The sequence below is a fragment of the Rhinatrema bivittatum genome, chromosome 14, assembly GCF_901001135.1.
Source record: "Rhinatrema bivittatum chromosome 14, aRhiBiv1.1, whole genome shotgun sequence".
NCBI lineage: Eukaryota > Metazoa > Chordata > Amphibia > Gymnophiona > Rhinatrematidae > Rhinatrema > Rhinatrema bivittatum.
In genome coordinates this window covers 45,195,327-45,219,572 of record NC_042628.1, presented here as the reverse complement: position 1 = coordinate 45,219,572, position 24,246 = coordinate 45,195,327, and the positions used below count along the sequence as shown (strand labels likewise).

Genomic DNA, 24,246 nt, shown 5'->3' with positions numbered 1-24,246 from the left:
CCTATCCAACAAAGAATCCATGCCTTGGAAGTGAGAGACTGTTCGAGGTAGCCTTAGGTTCCAGCCCTGAAGAGACACTAATAAATCTTTTATGGCCCCACCGGAGCGCAGTATGCTTCCCAGGATGGGGTTACATTGGCATCCAGCAGAACCCCAAAAATTACGAATCGCTTCTCCTGGTTATAATTCTGTACCCTTAAGTGTTGGCAATGGCTTCAATAGCCTATTCTTCCGACTTACCCACAGAGCTCTGGTTTACTGGATACAGCCTGAACGTTTTACATCCGAGGGAAGTTGCAGCTTGCGCTAAACAGACTTTCAATCGTGCCAACCAAATTATATTAACCCCATCAAGGGAGCTATATATACATTAAACAACAAGAGTATTAATATAAAGCCCTGTGGCACCCCACATTATAACCTAAGAGGTTCAGAAGTAGCACCATCCCATTTCACGTAACTAGTCTTATCAGAAAGAAATAATTTAACCCAACACAAAGTGACTCCTCTACCCCACAAGCCTTTAATCTCAAAAGAAGGGGACCATGGTCAATGACATCAAATCCCACTGATAAACTTAATAGAACCAACATGTCAGCTTATGTTCTGTCTCCCGCTCAGGGTGTTTTGTATCTGTAGAACCTCGTTGGGTCTCTGCTAAGAAGACTATTCCATCAGTGTAGGCAAAGAGAAGCATACCACCTATTATCCAGCTTCCCATGCGGGCAGTTGCAGTGGTTGCTGCCTGCTTCCTTAAAAGGCATGGACACCTAGTGGGGGTGTAAATTTAAGATTTGGCTTTGGAGGGAACAGGAGAGCTACTTTTGAGTTCCTTTTTCTTTTCACATTTGTTTTCAGTTTCGGAAAAGAACTCTTAGATTTTACCTAGTAGTGTTTCGAGTTCGAGCAGAGTCAAAAAGCAGTGCAGTTACTTTCCTTTTCAAGGACTTCATGCTTTTCTATTTTTGGATTGAGTTGAAGTAAGTTTTCAGCCCACCCTTCCTTATAGTTTGGATTTGGTTGACCTGTCTAATACTATTGGACTATTCTGAACCTCTCCCTCTGAGAGATTCATACAGAATAGAGGTTTGGAAGGCGATTTGGACATCTATCCAATTTACAGAAGAGCAGGCGTGAAGAGAAGAGTGGCACCCCACTGGTGTAGATCCACTTAGGATATCCAAAGGATATTCAGGAAAGGAGTTGGAATGATACCCCTTTATATACAACAAGGAGTGAAAGGAACCAGAGGAGTGTGAGACTTGAATGCCAAGAAATCTGATCAAAGATATTGTAAATTGAATTTGATCCACAATACCATCAGAGTAGAGATCCCTAAGACAGGAGCTTTAAAACTGCCCCTAAACTGAGAGGTAACCTGGTTGGGAAGTACATTATGAAAGGAACTGAAGTCACTTATTTGCCCTCAGTAATGTTTGTTATGGACTGTATAAAGAAAAGGACTTGTAAACAGTACAATTACCCATTTGGCAACAATCTATCAGTAAATTTATGATGGAACCTTATCATGGAGTCCAGTGTGATTATTGCTATTTACTATAGAGACTGTGAATGATCAATGCCCAGGGCCTAGGAAAGTATTCTCCCCATCTATGAGGAATCTTGGAGAACCTGGGCTAATGGATGGTACAGGAAGTAAAGATAATTAGGGCCCCAGGATTTACTGTGTTTCTTTGGACTCCTAGAGAGGACTTCAGCCCAGGGGTTACATACAAATTAAGCAGGCTTTAAGGGGCCGATATTCAACCAGCAGATAGACAGATAAGTCGACCTTATCTGTGTATCTAGCGGTCACTGAATATCTGCTCAAGTTCAGTGGCCGCTCTGTAGCCAGATAAGTCACTTATCGAGCTCTCTAGTTAGCTGGGCAAAAGTTGGGTGGGCATTGAGCGGACTGGGGAGGCACTACTTAGCTGGATAACTTATCAGGCTAACTAGCGATATTGGTATTTAGCCACATAAGTTATGCGGCTAAGTTTAGACCTGCAATTAAGGACGTCTAGACTTAGCTGCATAACAGTAATCCAGCTAAGTCCTGTTTGTATGCGAATATTAAGCGGCATAGCCATGCTGCTGAATATCCTTGTAACTTAGCAAGATAAGTGTTATCTGGCTAAGTTACTTAACCAGCTGCCTCTCAATCTCTACCACTATGTGTATGAATGTCATTGATCATGGACAACATTATAGTATCAGTCCTATGGCTTTTTAGTCTTCTTGCTCAATTTATTTTTATGGTAAAAATTCCATTTCCTTTAGTTATATATATGTGTATGCATGTTCCATCCATATTAGAAACATAGAAACAGGGAAATTTAATTGCAGAAAAAGACCATATGGCCTGTCTCATCTGCCCATTCATCTAATTTATCTAGCCCTTACAATTCACATCACTCCTTCAGAGATCCCTGCATTTATCCCATGCTTTCCTGAATTCACATACAGTTTTTGCCTCTACCACCTCAACTGGGAGACCATTCCATGCATCCACTACCCTCTCTGTAAAGAAATATTTCCTAAATTACTCCTATCCTTTTTCACCTTCATCCCATGACCCCTTGTTCTAGAGCCTCCTTTCCATTGACAGAGGCTAGCCTCCTGTGCATGGTATCAAGGATGTGAGCCCTTGGGCTGTAGCATGGTTGATGCAGCCTAGCAGGTGAACCTACTAGGCCCACACCAACAGCAGGTGGACTTGCTCTTACTAGGACTGGATCAGGGGTTTCACCTATACTAGCCACATTCCCCACAAGTTGAGCCCTTTGGGTTCCAGAGGCCAGCAGAACTTAGGCAAGAGGCCTTTAAGGAATGGTCAGACATAGTCAAGTCTCAGGTAGTGGTCATGGCAGGAAGTGAGCAAACAGTTCCCCTGCTCTTCAGCTCTAGAGGGAAGGTTTTCTACAATGTCTTTAACAATACAATGCAGTAGATACCCCTCATATCAGCAAATTTTCCCTTCTCTCCAAAATAATGTCCAGCAGCATTCTGTCCACTGAGTTATTCCAGAAGAATGGTATCTTCTGCCCAGCACTGGAATACTCTCTTCTCAAACAAATACTAAAACTGGGTACCAAGGGATGTAACTTCTCACATGGAGATAACTCACCGATACTGAACTGAATTAATGTAGGAGTTTCCTGAGCTCTGTCCGCATCTGGGAACCTCAGACATGCTGATGTAGAGATACATTTCTCTCCTGTCCTGTGCTCTACTGGGACAGACTTATCTGGCCTAGGTTTACAGATGATTCTATATCTCCTGATAGCCCACTTTCCAGCTCCTCTCTTTACAATCTGCTGGAGGAAAAGGCCTCTGCTCCTCTCTTGGGAAAGATATAGCCTCTTTCCCACAGAGATTCCCATACAACCTACTCCCAATCCAAGGGGGTGCACAGGACTAAAGCACTATATGAGTTAGAGAATGACTTTGACCCTTAGTAAGGCAAAGGGGCCTTACATATAGCACTTTCAAATTCTGAAGTCCCCCTGCTTTCTTTGATCAGGCTTCTTTATTGACCTCTGACATTGCTCATTTCAATCTGAAGCCTTTCCCTTGGCTCTCTGATGGACAGGATTTCTCACCCTGCACTGCACTTTGGGGTCAAGTGTATAGTAATATAGAAACTTGATAGCAGAAAGACCGTAGGGCTCATCCAGTCTGCCCATCCTTCCAATTATTTTAGCATTATAATTGTCAACATTTCCTTAGAGATCCACTGTATTTATCACATGATTTCTTGAATTCAGATAATGTTTTTGTCTCCATCACTTCCACTGAGAAGCTGTTCTATACATCCACTACCTTCTCTGTAAAGAAATATTTCCTAAGATTATTCCTACTCCCTTTCAACCTCATCTCATGACCCCTTGTCCAAGAGCCTCCTTTCATAGGAAAAGGCTCATCTCCTGTGGATGGAAACCTTTGAGATATTTGAATATGTCTATCATATCTCACTTATCTTGCCTTTCCTCTTGGGTATTCATGCATAGATCTTTAAATCTATCCCCATATGCTTTAGAATGAAGACCATTGACCATTTTAGTAGCCACCCCTGGACCAACTCCATCCTATTTATATCCTTTTGAAGGTGCGGTCTCCAGAATTGTACACAGTATTCCAAGCAAGGTCTCACCAGGGATCCATACAGGGGGCAATATCACCTCCCTTTTTTGCTGACAGTTCCTCTCCTTATGCAGCCAAGCATCTTTCTGGCTTTTACTGTCATTTTATCTACCTGTTTGGCCACCCTTAAGATCATCAGATACAATGACACCTAGATCCTGCTCTTCCTTTGTGCTTAGAAAAATTTCACCTCCAATACTGTACCTTTCCCTTGGTATTTTGCATTCTAAATGCATTTTTTTAGAATTAAAACTTAGCTACTAGACCTTAGACCATTCCTTGAACTTTGCTAGATCCCTACTCATGTTTTCCACTCTTTCCTGGCTGTCCATCTTGTTACAGATTTTGGTATCATTGGCAAAAAGACAAACTTTCCCGATAACCCTTCCATTATGTCGCTCCCATATGAGTAAATTTTCAAAGGGGTTTGACATGGAAAGATAGCAGATACGCATGTAAGTAGCATGTATTTGTGTATATGCTTTTTTATAGATAGTGAAAGTACGTGCATAGTTTTGGTTTCATGTGCACATTTTCCTGGTGCATAAAAGGAATGATCTATGGGCATTCCAGGGGTCAAGAAGTAATCGCAGAAGTTGCTATTTTAAACGAGATTTATGCATACAAATTATCAAGCTTATTCGTACAGTTTTAAACCTGCTAACTGACTAGCACAAGTGAAATCAGACTTGTCTGTTATCTGCAATTTTCGGGTGGGAGGCCTAGGTGAACTGGTGGGAAATCAGGGTGAAGTGCTAGATGGTGTAAGTGAGCTGGAGACGGACTGGTGAACTGGAGAGGCATTGGTAAACTGGTGATTCCAAGTATGCCTGCAAGTATTTTCTAAAGGAAAATGGCCTCTACGCGTGGACTTTTCCTCCCCTGACCTAAACATGCCCCTGTGGCTGTGGGTGGGTGAAATTTTATTGGCATTGAGGGAGTTCAATTTTGAGAGTGCAATACTCAGACAGCAGAGTTATGTAGGTGAATCGCTTTTTACCTGCAGAAATTGCTATGAGAATTGCCCTCTGTCTACGGAAAAAATGCTTATGGCATAGGGCCCTTTGTTTCTTAACAGTATACACACGTATTTGCATGGTATTATTTCTAGCTAGCGAAGTACAGGCATTATAGAAGAACACTACTCATGAAACAAAGTGCCTTTTAATTCTCTGAAGGGATGCTTTAAGAATTGCTGTCCCAAGTAACTCCAGGCCTACTACCAGAACAGCTGACCTTTGACCCGCATCTGCTGGCTTCTGCAACAAAACCATTTTCCTGCATGGCAAAGCAGTCTGCTGCTGCTTGCTCGGTGCTGTCTCCAGCAGCTGTAAACTCTTTTCATTGCTGTCATCCACACTCTGCTCCAATTCCTCCCTCTCTCAGCACCAAAGAGCACCTTCTCTTCCAGCACCCTTTCTGTGGAACAAGCTGCCATCCTGTGTTCAAGATGCCCCATCTCTGCCTGTCTTCTAGTTCATGCTCATATCTGTACACGGATATTCCCTGACACTCAGCTCCTTGGCCTTCTGTTTCCATTTCCTGCCCAGGGATAACCGTAGAAGGTGCGGGGCTTGGTGCAAATATGCCCGAGTGAGGCCAACTCCCCAAAGTTTAAAAGCAGGAGGGGGTAGAGGGAGTGGGTCATCCCACAAAGGTTGAAGAGCAGGCTGGGTTACGCTGATGAAGAACAATCCAGCAGGGGGAGGAAGAGAGGCGGTGGCATTGGGCCAGCCAGTGAACCCAGAAGTAGCAGCGGGAGCATGGTAAACAACTCCTGCCGCATCAACTCCATCACACTGGCTCTCCTGACTCGATGTTGGTGTTGGGCCTTCAAAGGTGTGGGGCCTGGGCTGATCGCCCCGGCTCACAACCCCCCTCAAATGAAGGCGACCCTGTTCACTTCTTCCCTCACTTACTCTGTACTATTTCTAATACCTCTGTATTGTCTTTTACTCTCAATGTGAGGTACCCGGGGCAAGGAGCAGTACAAAAACTGAAACAGTTTCCATTGCCTTTATGATTAAATGATCAGTGCCACACTGCATACCTACCTATCAGGGGTTTTATGCACCATGGATAGTTACTATTTCAACTGGACACGCAAATATGTTGAATCAGGAGCTGCAGAATGCATTTTTGGTTGGGTGGGATGGGTGCCAAGTACACCCCCTCCCTCTATCTCCCTGCCCTCCAATGGTCTCTCTCTCTTATCCTGCTCCACACTCTTCCGTAGCCCTTCACCTCTTTTTCTCTTCCCCTGTTCCTGCTCCCGCCCTCATTCCTCATCTCCCCCCCTCTCTCTCTTCTTGTCCACCCTCCTCACCTCACCTCTTTCTACTTCCCCCACCATATTTACCTTTCCCTCCTCCAATGCTGATCAGCAGCAGAAGGAGGGGAGAGGTGGTGCCTCAGACCACTAGTCTCCTCTTTCTGTTGACCAACAGCTGCTGCCTGCCCGACCTGGCCCCGGATCTCATACAACGATTCTGCAAGAAGAGTCAGAATTTGGTTAGGCCATGGCCCTTGTGGCCCACCCCATTTTGACGCCCATATGTTGAATGGATTCATGGTTAGTGGAAACACTGGAGACTCCAGAGACAAACAGGATGCCTGGGACAGAAATGCCAGAAACTTCTAGGGAATGATATGTAGTCCATGCTAAGTGATAGGAATCTGTCATGAAAATATTAAGTGAAAACTTTACTGGAAAGTCAAAGCCAACAATACAAATTTCCTTGCTATTGTGTGTTCTGAGTTACTAATGTGAGCATAATTAGAGTCTGGGTTTGGATGGGATACAACACTACACTTACTTTAGATGTGTTATTTATTTAATGTTTGGGTACTTGCCAGGTACGTGTGACTTGGATTGGCCACTGTTGGACACAGGATGCTTGGGCTTGATGGACTTTTGGTCTAACTTAGTATGGCATGTCTTATATTCTTATTTTCTTATTCTTTAAAGCATGATGCATGTTGGGAATGTTATCTAGCAAAAATTTGAATTCCGAAAACCTAACTTCGTTGCTCCATACCTGTCAGTATGCTTTGTGCATTAATAGATGTTCTATTATGGCAAACCTTACAGGGATTTTCAGGGCCTTTTCTCAGGATCACAGGCCCATCATGTGAAAAGTCAGGAAGACCAATATACTCATGCCTAATTATAAGATGGAATGTTCAGTTTCAGCCAATTACATGGCTGCATCAGCATGCTCCAGATTCCAATGCTGAAACCCAAATCCTACTACTAAAAACAATAGAAATTAATGTGACTCCTAGTTGATGTCACATCATAGGGTCACCAGATGGCTCCAGGTCATCAGGGGCAGATTCAGCTAGTTCTGATTTTGTAGTTCTGAGTTTCATAGGAAAATTACTGGGAAAATGAAAACTATACATCCATGCTTTCAATGGGCTGAAACCAGGACTGGCTCAGTCTGTCCCTGATGATCTGGAAACATCCGGTAACCTGAAATAAGAGAGATCTTCTGATGTGACCTGCTAAGGCCATAATCAAGTGACAATTTTTACTGACAATGGCTACTAATAAACTCACTTATAACCTGCTGTGTGGGATCCCCCATGAGAAAATTCAAGCCATGCAGGGGAGGGAATTCTGTTTTCCCTGCAATGTGACCTTATAAATATTATTTTGTCTCTTAAGGAAGTGCTGGGGAACATGTAACTGATTTTGGAGTCAAATTCGTGAAATACAATTCAGCTAAATTGTCTATTGATTGCATTGAATTGTGACCCATGTGAACAAGCCACCTTAAACCCTCATACATCTCAGTAAGGCTTTAGGTTCAATAGATCAAAACTTTTCCCAGAGGCACAGAATGGTAGAAAACCCTTGATAATTCAGGCCGTTACTGCCTTATTTGGGTAGACAATTTATATGCTTTATTTTCCTGGTAGGACAGAAAAGCAGCCCCCAGGTAAACTTCTAGAATGAACACCCTGCAAAAGGACCCATGAAAGGGATTTATGTACCTATTACACTCCCTGGCACCGCTCATGGCATGAGCCGCTCTTAGGCGTCCTCTTAGGATCTCATCTGGATTTGCTGCAGAGTAGGCTGCAATATTGCTGAGCGAAAACTAATCTTCAGCCCTTCCCAGAATGGCCAGCTGTCCACATTCAACTCAAACACTTCATTTTCGAAACCTAGGAAGTCAAAATCAAATAGGGTTTCATTTTCTTAATTCTAGTCATTTCAATTATATCTACTATAAATAACAGAAAACAGTATTTCTAATGTATAAGAGGAAAACAATGGCAAAATGGTAACTGGCCAAAAAGTGGGAGTTTCCTGTATGGGCAGCATGAGAACATTGCAAGAGCATGACCTGAAATGCATTCTGGGTATGGACAGGAAATGAGCACAGGAAGGGCTTCACTTTGCTTCCTTGGCCTCCACTCAGCAGCTTGTGAACTTGGGCTTGGTGGAGGTTTAGATGAGTTCATGACTCCTAGCCAGTGACAGTTACGAGAAGCAGGATAATTCAGCTCTTTGACTTTTTCTCTAATTATGTCTTACTATTTATCTCTCCTCCCCTCCCCCCCCCCCCCCCCCCCCCCCCCCCCCCCCCCCCCCCCACCAAAAAGAAATCCTCTGCAAAATTCCATGTTAAGTGTATAAATAGTAAAACTGCAAGGTCAAACTCTAGTACCCAAAGCAAGAATGAAACTGTCTCATGCTGAGAGCATCATAATCCGAGTATTTGGAAATGTATGCAGAAACCATGATATCATCAGCTGCTATTTATTTATTCCATTTCTTTTTTGTTCATCTTACCCATGAATAGCTGAAAACACATCATAATTAAAAACATCAATCTCAATACAAACCTAATAAATACAAATATTACAAAAAGTAACAGCAGCTTTTAAATGAATGCACACAGGGATGGTAATTTTATAACTCTACAGGTAGAGCTAAAATCTGCATGTAACTTGTACAATAAGTGAACATTTTCAAAGCAAACTTATGTGTATAATTTTGCTTTGAAAATGCACAGGTAACTGGCCCATACGCGTACAGATTACCTCCTCTTCAGAGGGCATAGCTGGCGCATGTTAGCTTACATGTGTAACCCCAATTCAAGGTGATTACTGAATGTTACAGCAGTCACACTTAACTGAGCGCTAAAATTTAAATTCTGGAGCCAATAGACCTTTTGCCCGTTGTCTCTAGGGGAGGTTGTCCTCTTAGGCCCAGGTCATGGGAGTGGAAACCCCTTCTCTGATGGATTACTATCCCCCTCAATGCAGTGGTACTGCAGTGAGCAGACAGCACACAGTTATGGATGTCCCAAAATCAATGTTTACTGTATTTTCTTCAAGTCAAAATCCAGTTGCTTTGAAAAAAAAAACCTGTTCCAAATGACATCTGTGTTAGAACTTGGGTTCCTTTCCTCACTAGACTCCTCTTCCCTGAGGTAGGGCTTACCCATCCAGGGAAGAGCTGCGTAAGTGTCCCAGGTGGGCAGGGTAATCCTTAGTGTGAAACGGGGATCCCCTTTTTCCTGAAAAATCATACCTGAGGTCCAAGAGAGTCCTGATCTTCAACAACCTGAGTCTATGTTCTGTGTCCCAAAAGATGGAGATATCAGTGATGGGCTCCAAAGATCTTCTCTCCTATTTCTGTTTCTTCACACTCTTGACTGCTTCTGGAGACCTCTCAGAGGAAAAGATCTCTTGCTGAACTAAAACAGGGTTGTTATCACCCAGCTTCAGGGTGATGAAGGGTGGTATAAAACTTCCTCACAACTAAAAGGGCAAAAGTTCCCCTAAGGTGACGACTCACAGTTGTTCCCTCACCTGACAGTGAGAGGGGTACAAAAGGTCTTTTTGCCCCGGCCTACAAATAAGGGGCAATTCCCTATTTCAGGCAGGACTAGGTTCTCACTGTAGGTAAAAAATCCAAAAGATTTCTCAAAAATTACTAACAATAGTTATTTTTCCAAATTGGAGGCAGATCCTGACAGCCAGGGGTGGACTGAAAGAAATCATTTCCCCCAGACAAAATGTCAGGCCAGGAGGCCCAAACTCAAATCAAAGAGTAAGAAAAGAAACAATTCCTCACTCTTCAAACCAAAAATGACCACACACTACTCTCTCTTACCTCTCCCTCCTTGTGCACCAGGAGCTCTTCACTCCAGCAATCCTCTGGGATTGTGCTGTTGGGAATGGTGTGACCCTCTACAGCTAACACAAGGGCTTGGAGCTAGGGCCATCTAGTGGAGTCCTAGAGGGTCTCTACGGCTACCTTTTAAAATCATAAGGCATGCAACTCAGTTCCAGCTCCATCCTAACTATGCTCCCTAGAATGCCTCTCGGCAGTTTGCATAAAAGTACCCACAGAATCCGATTGCATTTGAACTGTTATACACACTGAACCCTGGCTAGATTTAGAACTACCATTCGTTCCATTTGTGTTTTGTGTGTGCAAATGGCTTTGAAAATTCAGTGCTTTGAGAGCGATGGCTATTTTATTGTTTTTTTTTTATGATATTTGGACAATCAGGTATCTGTTTACATTTTTATGTGAGTTACTTTGTACCCTATCCTGAACTTTGGAGCGTGCGGGATATAAATATTTTAAAGACATTTGATAGCTCCCATCCCATTCATTCTGGTCTGTGCACCCTGAGGAAACCAAAGAGCTCCATAAAACTTGGGCCATTATTTCTCTTTGGCCCTGGAGGGTTCTTGGGTTTTGTAGCTCTGTTATCTTAGCAGAAAAGACATAGCTTGCCATTGGATGGTAGGAACAAATGAGGGATATCAGATGGATTCATGTCACCAGAAATAGGTAATCTGGTCAGGGTTAGTGCAAGCCATTTATCAAACTACAGCTCCATAGGAGCAGCATCATATAGCTTAGCTGGCCCATGGAGTTTAAGGAATGCATAACCTGGCTTATCTTCTCCACTCCCTGCTATACTGCCAGTAGGAGTGGCACTTAATATCAGAGTCCATTTTCTGTATTGTGAGGGGCCAGTCTCATTGTATGAGGCCCAAGGTCTATGGGATCCGGGTGGCTCACACCACTAGATTGGACCCGCACAGGCAGTACAGGAAGTTGACACTGTTAAGCGCTGTTCCTTCTGCCAAGCAGGGAGGAACATGTGGGGCACAGGGCACCGAGGATCGGGGGAACTGGGGAGGGGATTTGTGAGAGCTTTTGGGGGGAGGAATGTGGGGAGAATTTTTAGGGGAAGGAGGAGAATGCAGGGAGAGCCTTCTAGGGGGAGGATGGGGGACACACGAAGAACCATCTAGGGATGGGATAGAGCTATGGGGAAAGCCTTCCAGGGATGAGAGAAGGATGTGAGGAGAGTTTTTTCTAAGGTTGGGAAGGGGGATATGGCTAGAGCATTCTGGGAATTGAGGAGAGGAAAGATTGAATCTAGGATGGAGGCCAGAGAGAAGAGAGCAAGAGAAAGAGAGATGACATGGAGATTAAAGAGAGGGGAAAAGGAGCCAGGATGGAGGGAGAGGGTGAAAGAGAGGATCAGAACTGAGGGAGAGAGGACTAGAGATGGAGGGCATGGGTCACAGAGAACTGGGGATTGAGGCAGAAAGTTCCCTGGCTAGGGGAGAATGTGAGAGAGAAGGAAAGGGGATTGGTTATTGGCTGGAGAGAGAGGGAGAAAGTACCCATGATGGGAGAGAAGAGGGAAGGAGAAAGGACCAGGGTTGGGGCTGAGAGACTCTATATTTTTTGGGTTGGGAGGATCCAGAAAGATAATGTGGAGAGAAGAGGAGAAACAGGGAAAGGTGAGGAGGCAGGAAGAATCTGAAGAAGAGAGAAAGAGAAGGAGAGAAGCAATAGAAAGTATTCAAATATCTATTTTAAAGGAAAAAGACAAAGAAGGGAAAGAAGTTAAAAGTATACCAGAGAGAGAGAAAAAACAAATAAAGGAACTGAGAGAGAATATTAATAATATCAGGTTAGGATATCCTGGGACCCAGTTCAAAGTCTCTAACCTGGACATCTCTCACGCAGAATTTAAATGTTAACAGCTGGATTTTGTTGCCCGATTTGATTTTTTTCTGGTGCATAACTAATTCTCTTCTTACAGGACATACCCATCAGCCCTGAGGCTTTTGTACTGTGTTTCAAATGTTTAGAGTTGACAAAATGTAAAGAGTCTGCTTTTAGTTATATTTTGAGAGTAGATTGTTACAATTTTTCACAGGGACAGTCCACCTGACAATGAGCCCCTTATTCCCCAACCACAAACAAACTGCTTGATCATCACTGGCACTACAGTGATCAAGGGGCCGATGCAATACAGTGCCCTCAGACAAGCGCACTGTTTAACCCACAGTTGGACGCAGGTTGTGCAGGCGCAACCAAATCCCCTTATGCAATAAGGAGATTAGCTCCTCTACAATGCTATCCTGATGCAAAAAAAAAAGGGGTAGATTTTAAAAGAAGCGCGATCAGCCTACTTTTGCTTGCGCATCAGACTCAAGCAAAAGTACGCTGGATTTTAGTAGATACGCGCGGAGCCGCGCGTATCCACTAAAATCCTGGATCGGCGCACGCAAGGCTATCGATTTTGTATAGCCTGCGCGCGCCGAGCCGCGCTGCCTCCCCCCGTTCCCTCCAAGGCCGCGCCGAAATCGGAGCGGCCTCGGAGGGAACTTTCCTTTGCCCTCCCCTCACCTTCCCCTCCCTTCCCCTACCTAACCCACCCACCCGGCCCTATCTACACCCCCCCCCTTACCTTTGTCGGGGGATTTACGCCTCCCGGAGGGAGACGTAAATCCCCGCGCGCCAGCGGGCCTGCTGCGCGCCGGGCCGCGACCTGGGGGCGGGTACGGAGGGCGCGGCCACGCCCCCGGGCCGTAGCCACGCCCCGTACCCGCCCCCAAAACGCTGCCGACACGCCCCCGGAACGCCGCGACGACCGGGCCCGCCCCCCGACACGCCCCCGACACGCCCCCCCTCCGAGAACCCCGGGACTTACGTGAGTCCCGGGGCTCTGCGCGCGCCGGGAGGCCTATGTAAAATAGGCTTCCCGGCGCGCAGGGCCCTGCTCGCCTAAATCCGCCCGGTTTTGGGCGGATTTAGGCGAGCAGGGCTCTGAAAATCTACCCCAAAGTGTGTCCATTACGCACATTTTTGCCTCAGAAATTAACACCTGCGTAAAGCAGGCGTTAATTTCTGAATGCCCCAAAAAATTGTGCAGAAAAGCAGAAAAAACTGCTTTTCTGACTTCCTCCGACTTAATATCGTGGTGATATTAAGTCAGAGGAACAAAAGAGAGTTAGGAAAAAGAAATCTCCCTCCTTGACAGTGAGCTGAATCTGACCTGCCCTAAGCTCTCTCTCCCTGAGGGAGCTTAGGGCAGGTCAGAAGGAGTGAATAAATCAAAAAGGGTCGGGCCCTTAATATTAATTTATTCATTCCTTCACATGTCAGTGAAAGGACCAATTACCTTTCAGAAGGCTGTCCTGAAAGGGGAATGGTCCTTTCACTGACGTGTGACATGTAAATTAATATTAAGTGCCTGACACTTTTAATATTGATTTATTCACTCCTTACGACGTTACCTAAGGTCTCTCAGGGGAAGGAGAGCTTAGGGCAGGTCAGACCCGGGGTGCCGGCAGGCAGGTTCAGAAAATGGACATTGAATTTATCAGCATCCGTTTCCCTAACCTGTAGATGTGCATCGGTTAGGAAAACAGACGCTGATAAATTCAGCGTTCATTTTCTCACCCGGCGGACAGCCGCCGACAGCGGACCTCTCTCAGGCGCACGCTGTCAAGGAGGAGTTAGGGGCGCACAATCGCCCCTAGCGCCTCCTTGACAGCGTGAGCCCTAATTTAGATAATGCATCATGCCCCCAGGAGAGGTGCCTGGGGGTGCATTAGGAAAGCGGGCGCCGAACACTCAGTGCCCATTTTCAGCGCACTTTGTTTGCATCGGCCCCCAAGTGTCCCAGATTTGCCCACCGGAAATCTGATGACCTTACTCTAACCCCCAATGCAACTACAAACAGTGTTCAGACACTCAGTTGTTATTGGGGAAAAAGAGAGCCCAGGAAGGGCTCCATTACAATCTGTGGGAGGGGCAGCACCAGCCCTAGAGCCAGTCTTGGGTTTTAGCTCACCGCACCTATAAACTTGTGGTTCTAGTTTCTCTAAGAAAGGCAGGACTGCAAGTCCCAGGACTGGCTCAGTCTGACCCCTGATGGCATGAAGCCACCTGCCAACCCTAGAATAAATGTGACTGCTGCCTTAGGGGGATTCCCTATGTTTAGGCACAGCTAATCATTGTCCCTCAAGTTTTTGAGGTCTCCCATGGGTAGAAAATGCTGTATCAGCAGAAATTATTATTATGAGCTTCAAATGTTCAACAATTATTATTATATCTTGTATGTTCCACTCCTCACACTATTCTTTTATTGTTTCTTTTTTAATGTCTTCATTTTTAATTGGTTCTGCATCCTGTGTACAAGAAGACCAAAATGACTCTTCAGTAGTCTGGTTCTTTTCAGATTCCTTCTCTTCATTTCCTACTCACTGTGCCTTGTCTTTGTGTCTCCCTGCCCTCCACTAACAGCTTACCAAGGACGCACCCTTGCCAGCTCAGCCACAGGTTGGTACGATTGCCTACTGCCACCTGCACGTCATTACTGTCAGCAGTCTCTTTACTGATCTCTCATTCCTACAGTGCTCATATTCATCTGATATAGAAATGTGTTACTCTGCAGCTTGATATAATTTGTCTTTGCTTTTCAGAACTAGCATCTCCCATGGTGTATGCGCTTTGTGGCTAAGTAGTATAGGGTTACCAGATGACTCCAAGGCATCGGGCAGACTGAGCTAGCTCCGCTTTTACACTGTGTCCTGTAGAGATTTCTTATTCCACTATCCCTCAGAAGTCAATGCCCCATCTATACATATATTGGATAGGCATCAAAAAACCATTAGGGATGTGCATTTGTTAATTTTTGGACACCCATTTTTTTTCACATGTAAGCACATATATAACAAATGGATGAATGCACGCACAAAACGAATGGTAAGTGCGTCCATCTAAATTCCGTCTATTAGGAACACACCATTTGTTGTGCATATATTTATTTATTTGTTAGATATGTGATAGGGGTCCAAATGAATGAAATGAATGGACGCATGAATGCACATCCCTAGAACCAATACTAACTCAGCCTGTGCCTTAAATCTGGAGCCATCTGTTAAACTTTGCATGGACTTATTTCTAGTGCTGGATTATGACTGTCTCTGCTGCACTGGTGTTTTATAGCACCTCACACTGCAGAGTATGCTTAGCAACTCCAGGTATTTAACACTGACAGTGGCAATCCCCAAGAACAAAGAATATGTCTGTTTTCACTAAAAAGTTCAACAGTGGCATATGATGACCAAGGAAATTCATGTATTAGGCTTTGACCATTGGTCTTTTACCTCTAGAGACCTGTATTCCAATCCATATGTTTAGTTACAGCTCTCAACCTACTGAGTCAATAATGAATTAGATTTCTGTGGTGTTAAGTAATTCAGATATTTGATAGGATAATACTACTTGAAGTCTATGGAGGTTGGTGAATGATGGGATTTATTTATTTGAAAGATTTGTATCCTATACTTTACTCAGTTCACGGTGGGTGACATCATGATAAAATAAAAAATGAATCCTAAATGCCATTATCATAAATAACAAACAAACAAACATAAAATGGCCAGGCCAGCCTGCTATTAGCAAATATCAGATCATTGAAAAGACTCTGCTGAGATCAAGAGATGCCTAATGGTTTTTCTGCTTCTCCATACCTTGTCATGTGATTAAGAGGCTTCCTGTCTTTCTAGGAGAGTGCAAAAAGAAGGGACAAGAGGTGCGCATTTTCCACATTCCCTCCCATGTATAAACTAGGCACACCAGTGACATCTGAAACCATGTATATACCAAGCTCACTAGTGACCATCCTAGTCTCACCATCTAGTAGTATTTGGGTTAAAGCTATGCCTGGGGACTATGAGCATTACTAAAGCAGCACTTCCAACTCCATCCATGCGAGGAACAGGGTCTAGTTCTGTGGCTGGGCAGATCAAAGTACTAGCTAATGGCATATTGAACTGGTCCAGTTCCATAAGGGATGGTTTAAGCTCAGGTCCCATTCTAATGCATTCTGATACTTGGTTTTATACCACCACCCCCCCATCCCACCCACCAAGGTACATCTTTAGCTGGGGGGGGGGGCATATTAGATACCTGGGCTTAGTCCTGATTCAGTCCTGAAACCCTGGTGTGGATCCTTCAATTGTGGAGAAGGATTACCTTCAGGGCCCAAGGCTTTTTGATGGTATTATACCAAAGAGACACATGATGCAAGGAATGGTTTTCTAAAATTGTCTTTCCTGAGACAATTCAAATCAAAATGTTGCAAGTGATACAGTCTTTAAGCATTTAGAATCCACAAGAAGGTACTGGGAGGTATGAAGAACAATACTGATGCTTGCTGTTATTCCCTACTGGGATGTTCTCACTCTTTTTTCATGTGGCTACCTTGGACAGATGCTGGGCTCCCTGTCTCTCAAGGACCCTCATAAGAACATACAAAATTGCCATACTGGGTCAGACCAAGAGTCCATCAAGCCCAGCATCCTGTTTCCAACAGTAGCAAATCCAGGTTACAAGTACCTGGCAAACATTAAATAGATCCCATACTATTAATGCCAGTAATAGCAGTGACTATTCCCTAAGTCAACTTGATTAATAACAGTTTATGGACTTCTCCTCCAGAAACTTATCCAAACCTTTTTCAAACCCAGCTACAACAAGTTCTCTAACCACATCCTCCAGCAATGAATTCTAGAATTTAACTGAGCATTGAGTGAAAAAGAATTTTCTCCAATTTTGTTTTAAATGTGCTACTTGCTAATTTCATGGAGTGCCTCCTAGTCCTTCCATTATCTGAAATAGTAAACAACCGAGTCACATTTACCCGTTCTAGTCCTCTCATGATTTTACAGACCTCAATCATATCTCCCCTCAGCTATCTTTTCTTCAAGCTGAACAGCCCTAACCTCTTTAGCCTTTCCTCGGAGAGGAGCTGTTCCATGCCTTTTATCATTTTGGTAGCCCTTCTCTATACCTTCTCCAGTGCAACTATATCCTTTTTGAGACACGGTGACCAGAATTGTACACAGTGTTCAAGGTGCAGTTTCACCATGGAGCGATACAGAGGTATTATGACATTCTCCGTTTTATTCACCATTTCCTTCCTAATAATTCTTAATATTCTGTTTGCTTTTTTGACCACCACAGCACACTGAGCCTATTTCAATGTAAAATCAACTATGACGCCTGGATTTTTTTCAGGGGTGGTTGTTACGGCTATGGCTGCTGTGCAACCGCCTCACCACCAGGGGTCCTTCTAGAGCTGGCTCTCCTGACGGGCCCAGTCCAGCTCCCTTGTTCACTCTATGTTCTGGACTTCCCTTTATATCCCTGCCTGGCAGTTCCCTTGGTGCTTCGGCATCGAGCTCGCCTGGGCTCCCTGCTCTAGCCTTCCTTGCTTTGCTGTGCGTGTGGTCTTTGGGCCCTGCTTTGCCTTGCGCTGTGTGTGGCCTTCGGGCCTTCTACCCTGCTTTGCTTTGCCTTGCGCTGGGTGTGGCCTTTGGGCCTTCTACCCTGCTTTGCCCAGCCCTGCCGTATGTGTGTGGCCTTCGGGCCCTCTTCCCTGCCGTATGTGTGTGGCCTTCGGGCCCTCTGCCCTGCCATGTGAGTGAGGCCTTTGGGCCCTTTGCTCTGCCATGTGAGTGAGGCCTTCGGGTCCGCTGTCCTACTGTGTGCGTGTGTGGCCTTCGGGCTCTCTGCCTTACTACTAGGTACCTTGACCCAGCCTGAACTCTGACACTGTTGCCTGCCACCTGCCCTGACCCAGCCTGGACTCTGACACTGTTGCCTGCCACCTGCCCTGACCCAGCCTGGACTCTGACACTGTTGCCTGCCGCCTGCCCTGACCCAGCCTGGACTCTGACACTGTTGCCTGCCGCCTGCCCTGACCCCGCCTGGACTCTGACACTGTTGCCTGCCGCCTGCCCTGACCCAGCCTGGACTCTGACACTGTTGCCTGCCGCCTGCCCTGACCCAGCCTGGACTCTGACACTGTTGCCTGCCGCCTGCCCTGACCCAGCCTGGACTCTGACACTGTTGCCTGCCGTCTGCCCTGATCCAGCCTGGAATTTGACACTGCTTCCAGCCTTACTCTGCTCCACTGCCACCATCATCAGAGACTTTCCAGCCATCCCTATCTCTCTCTACCTGGAGTCACTCCAGAAGGTGGTGTTCACAACACCAGAACACAGCCCGAGCGTAACAGTGGTATCTCCTAATATGAAACCTAACATTGTGTGACTACAGCATGGGTTGTTTTTCCCTATATGCACCACCTTGCACTTATCCACATTAAATTTCATCTGCCATTTGGATGCCCAATCTTCCAGTCTTGCAAGGTCCTCCTGTAATGTATCACAATCTGCTTGTGATCTAACTACTCTGAATAATTTTGTATCATCTGCAAATTTGATAACCTCACTCTTTGTACCTTTTCCAGATCGTTTATAAATATATTGAAAAGCACCCAGTCCAAGTACAGATCCCTGAGGCACTCCACTGTTTACCCTTTTCAACTGAGAAAATTGACCATTTAATCCTACTCTCTATTTCCTGTCTTTTTAACCAGTTTTCAGTCTATGAAAGGACATTGCCTCCTATCCCATGAATGATTCTCCAGTGCTTGAATCTTTCTCCTGTATACAATTCTCCTCCTCTCTTCTGGACTCCTTGGTCAGACCACTGTATGGACAGTTCTCCTTTCCCCACTGCTGGTTACCACTGGGCACCTGACACTTTATTTCTCACTGATCCTATGTAGATGCTTGTGCATACTCAGAACAGATCAGGCTCTTTCCCCCTCAGAGAGGTTTACTCCCAGCAAGCAGGGATGCTTTCTACTCTCCCGATGGATTCCCCAGGAACAGCTATTTTTAGTAAAGTGTCAGAAGCACCTCCATTGGGGCCTTCTCTATTCACCATATGATGCAGAAGAATTAACTGATTGGGTTTAAGCTATCCTGATAACATTACCCAGATGACTTTAGGCGAGTATATTAAATGGAAAACTTGCCCTGCAGAATCTCTGTCACAAGTTATCTGGCTAACTTTACCCAGATAACTTGTCCATTTGCTGCTTTTCTGAATATCGACCTCCTGGTAACCCGAGGGCTGCAGCTTGGAACATTTCTAATTTCCTAAAGAAAAGCACAATTATGAGTCTATAAATGCAAAGGAAGAAAACCAGGACTTGCTCAAATCTACGCCTGATGACCTGGAGTAAGCTGCTAAACCCTATCATGAAAGAAAAGTTTAGAGAGTGGAGAGGGAGTGACATTTTGTTCACTACCTGCACCAGGCTACCAAGAAACCCACTAGACCAGGGGTAGCCAACCTTTCACACACTAAGAGCCAAGAAATCAGGTGCACAGTACCAAAGAGCCTTACCTTTTCAAAAGATGAAGGCCTGTGGGGAGGCCCCCTTCTAACAGTATCTCCCTTTCTCAGTCCCCCTACCCTGTCCCCACCAATCTCTGTCAATCCTATTCTGATCCCAGTAGCCTCTCTCTAATTCCCCCATGTCTCTTACAAATCCTTCCATCCTGTCTTCTCAAGTTTTCTGATCCTCTCATCCTGTTCCCACCAGTCTCAATCCTCACACATCTCTGACCAGCATCTTCTTTCTCTCCCTTTATGCTCTGCCCAATATATGTCTCTCTCTCTCTCTTGTCCTATAACTCTCCCTCAATCATCCTCAGCATAACATTCCCAAACCTCACAAGAATAATGACAGAGGCTTAGCGGCTCCAGCATTAACACTTCCCTCCCAAATCCTTGTGCTACTCTGTCCCTCCCACTCACTCTCTGCCTACCACAAGTAGCTCCTCTGCCCCCATCCCCTCTTACTCTCTCTCTCTCCCTCTGCCCCCTCCCCTCCAGTGCCCTCTCTCACCATACACCTTCCAACATTACTCCTTCTGGGGTTCCCCAAAATTCACTCATTTTCATCTCTTCTTGTACATGCCTCTCTCTCAAATCCTTCACCCTCCAATCAATCACCATCCCGTGCTCTCTTACCCCTCCACCCCATCACACCTGTAACTTCCATTCTCCCCCCGTCCCATCACCGCTTCTGGTTCTGTTACCCCCTTCTCCCCTTTCACACCCTCTGGCTCTCTCTCACTCTCCCTTCCTCCTTCACTGCCTATGATTGTCACCCATCCTCACTCTCCCTCCCCTTTCACCTACTTGGGCTCTCTCACACACACACTTTCATCACCACCTCTGCCCCACTCTGACTCCATTTCTGTTAGTTCTCCCTCCTCCCAATCACCACTGCTGATTTTCTCACACATATACCCTCTCCCTGGCTTTCTCACATCCTTCTACTGCTGAACCCCCTTCTACTCCCATCTCTCTCATGCCACCTTCACTCCTCCCACATGGCTCTCAGACAAAATCCTATCCTGGTCCTCTCTCTCTATTCCCCCACTCAAGCTCTGGTCCTCTCACACCTGTTGCAGAACAGGCGACAGCATGGACCTTGGGGAGGAATAAGGTGCCAGAAAGCACAATTTTATTGCTGACTTCAGGGAGATGGGGAGGGAAACAGTATTCAATTCCCATCTTCCCTGTAGCAAAAGCTCCTTCTTGTGCTGTTCTCCCCAACTCTTGCAATATTCACCTCTTTTCATGTCACTGCCCTCAGAAGCATTCACTCCCTTTTTTGCACCACCTCTTTAAGCATTTGCTTGATGACTGCTCCCCAAATATTCATTAACTACTACTCAGCCCCTTTCAGCATTCACTCTCTTGCCCTTGCCACAAATTATTACATAAGAACATAAGATATTGTCATTCTGGGTCCATCATACCCAGCATCCTGTTTCCAACAGAGGCCAAACCAGGCCACAAGAACCTAGCAAGTACCCAAACACCAAGAAGATCCCATGCTACTGATGCAATTAATAGCAGTGGCTATTCCCTAAGTAAACTTGATTAATAGCAGTTAATGGACTTCTCCTCCAAGAACTTATCCAAACCTTTTTTGAACCCAGATACACTAACTGACCTAACCACATCCTCTGGCAAAATATTCCAGAGCTTAATTGTGCATTAAGTGAAAAAGAATTTTCTCCGATTACTCTTAAATGTGCTACTTGTTAACTTCATGGAATGCCCCCTAGTCCTTCTATTATTTGAACGTGTAAATAACCGATTCACATCTGCTCGTTCAAGACCTCTCATGATCTTAAAGACCTCTATCATATCCCCCCTCAGCCGTCTCTTCTCCAAGCTGAACAGCCCTAACCTCTTCAGTCTTTCCTCATAGGGGAGCTGCTCCATCCCCTTTATCATTTTGGTTGCTCTTCTCTGTACCTTCTCCATCGCGACTATATCTTTTTTGAGATGCGGCGACCAGAACTGTACACAGTATTCAAGGTGCGGTCTCACATGGAGCAATACAGAGGCATTATGATATTTTCCATTTTATTAACCATTCCCTTCCTAATAATTCCTAATATACTGTTTGCTTTTTTGACTGCTGCAGCACACTGAACCGACGATTTTAAAGTATTATCGACTATGATGCCTAGATCTTTTTCCTGGGTGGTGGCTCCTAATATGGAACCTAACATTGTGTAACTACAGCAAGGGTTATTTTTCCCTCTATGCAACACCTTGCACTTGTCCACATTAAATTTAATCTGCCATTTGGATGCCCAATCTTCCAGTCTTGCAAGGTCCTCCTGTAATGTATCACAATCCACTTGCGATTTAACTACTCTGAATAATTTTGTATCATCCGCAAATTTGATAACCTCACTTGTCGTATTCCTTTCCAGATCATTTATATATATATTGAAAAGCACCGGTCCTAGTACAGCCTTACTGGAGTTTTGGATGACTCCCTCCTCCCCTCTGCTGTCAGCTGAATCCCCTTGTCATGGGAGCACATTGAGCTGCTGGGCCTGGAGCTGGAGCCCTTCCTCTCCAGACAGCAGAGCAGAGAAATGTCCTCAACAGCAGGCAGCAGGTGGGGTGGGGGTTTGGACAGGATGGGGAGGGCTGGAGTAGGGATCTGACTGGCTCTTCTTTACAGCACCAACCTCACCCCCTCCTGTCTTCCTCTGATGCTGATTGCAGAAGGGGGAAGGGGGAGAGAGAAGAAGCAGGGTGAGTAGTAGAGCAGGGAAAAGGAGAGAAAACCCTTTGATCCCTGCTCCAGCCTCTCTCTTCTGTCTCTGCAGCAACCAGCAGCACTATCAGGTCAGGAGGGAGAGGTGAGGCTAGGGCAGAAAGGCTCTTCTCAGCTATGTTCTATTGTGTGTGCTTCCTTCTCCATTTTCTCCCATCTGCCCTGCTACTCAGTTGCTAGAGGGCAAGACCCACATTTTGCACATGAAAGAGCCACAGGTTGGCCACCTCTGCACTGGACTACCAAGGACATATTTTAAGGGATGAGGGGGAGGGGGTCCAGAGGATGGGCTAGGGTGGGGCTCAGGGGGGTTGGAACCAGGGTGGTTTTGATCTTGGAGCAGGCGATTGAATTAGGGGAGCTGATGACTTTTTTTGTGGAAAGTGGAGGGATTTGGGATGGGGACAGGAACGGGGCATCACTACACAACTTTTGATTTCTATTTTTTAACATTATGCTGATGGGCTACCTTTAGAGGCGCTGGGAGGTGAGCAGAAGTCTATCCAGACTCCTGTGTGGGGAGGAATATTACACATTGGGGGGGTGTATAGGGCCACTGTTAGCCCTTTAATTTTCAGGCCAGAAGCAACAGGATTGGTGTTAATGTCCTGATGCTCCTGGAGAAAGTTAACTACAACTCTGAGCTGTAGATGACTTTCTGGAAAATAATGCAGTTTGCAATGGTTCTCTCAAGCCGCATTATTTTATTTACATAGATTTAGGTACAAATGGGCTGCTTTGCATGCATTTGAAAATGTTATGCTTGCAAAGCAGCCCAATTAAATACATTTGCATTTTAGGGTAAAATATTGCAGAATATTTCTTTTTATATTTATTTATTTATTTAACAGGAATTTATATCCCGCAATCTCTAAAGTTCGGAGCAGCTTATATAAAAACCATGCATAATCATCAGAATCATCAGAATGAAAACATAACTAAAATAAAATAAACAGGCCATAGTAACAAAGAGTGTAGCTCAGTGCGTCCGCAGTGGGGAGGCTCTAAGGGTTGTAGGCATGTGCTAGGTTTTTAGGGCCTTTGTAAAGTCCTTTGGCCCTGTAATGGAGCAAAGGGCAAGGGGACGTGAGTTCCAATAGCTCGGGCCAGCATTGAAAAAGGACCTTCCACGAGTGAGAGCAAGGTACAACTTGCAGCAGGGACATCCAGAAGAAACTGATTGGTGGAACTGAGATTTCTGGTGGGTGTGTAAAAGTGAAGAATGGAAGGCATCCAGGGAGTGGAGAGATTGTTCAGGAAATAATGGACTATAACTGCTAATTGAAAATAGTGTGTGATATCATTGTGATAAGCGTATATCGCGCAATAAATAACATTTTTTATACAATAAACACTGTTTTTCACATGTTAAACGTGTACTGCAGTTTAGTAAATACACTCCTTAGATTGTAGGCCCTCTCAGTATAGTTAAATACCTTCAGTACCTGAATGTAATCCGCTATGAAATGTCACAAAAAGACGGAATATAAATAAAAAGAAAACAAAGTTCCGTCTTAGGCATGGTAGGTTTAACATGGTGGTGGGACATCCAGGTGTTGAAGTCAAACAGGCAGGATGAGATTTGTGACTGGAAATTTCTGCTGTAAAGAGGTAGATATGGGAGTCATCAACATAAAAAATGGCACTGAAACCATAGGAGGTGATCAGAGCACCAATGGAAGAAGTATAGAAAACGAAGAGGACCAGGATGGAAACTTGAGGCACGATGGCTGGTAGTGGTGGAGGAATAGAGTAGAAATATTACGAGAGAGGTAGGAAGAACACCAAGACAGAGCGG

At 45.1% G+C, this 24,246-nt stretch overlaps 1 protein-coding gene across 2 annotated transcripts in view; it reads left to right on the top strand.

Moving 5' to 3' along the window:
* The window catches only part of SRL (sarcalumenin), an 87,615-nt gene that overhangs the window by 36,606 nt on the left and 26,763 nt on the right, over positions 1-24,246 (top strand). Inside the window, exon 4 of one of the 2 annotated variants that reach the window (XM_029576235.1) lies at positions 14,732-14,767. The exons of the other annotated variant lie outside the window; for it this stretch is intronic. Coding sequence (XP_029432095.1) covers positions 14,732-14,767 — 36 coding nt within the window. The remainder of the gene's footprint in view (positions 1-14,731; positions 14,768-24,246) is intronic. 2 annotated transcript variants of the gene reach the window in all.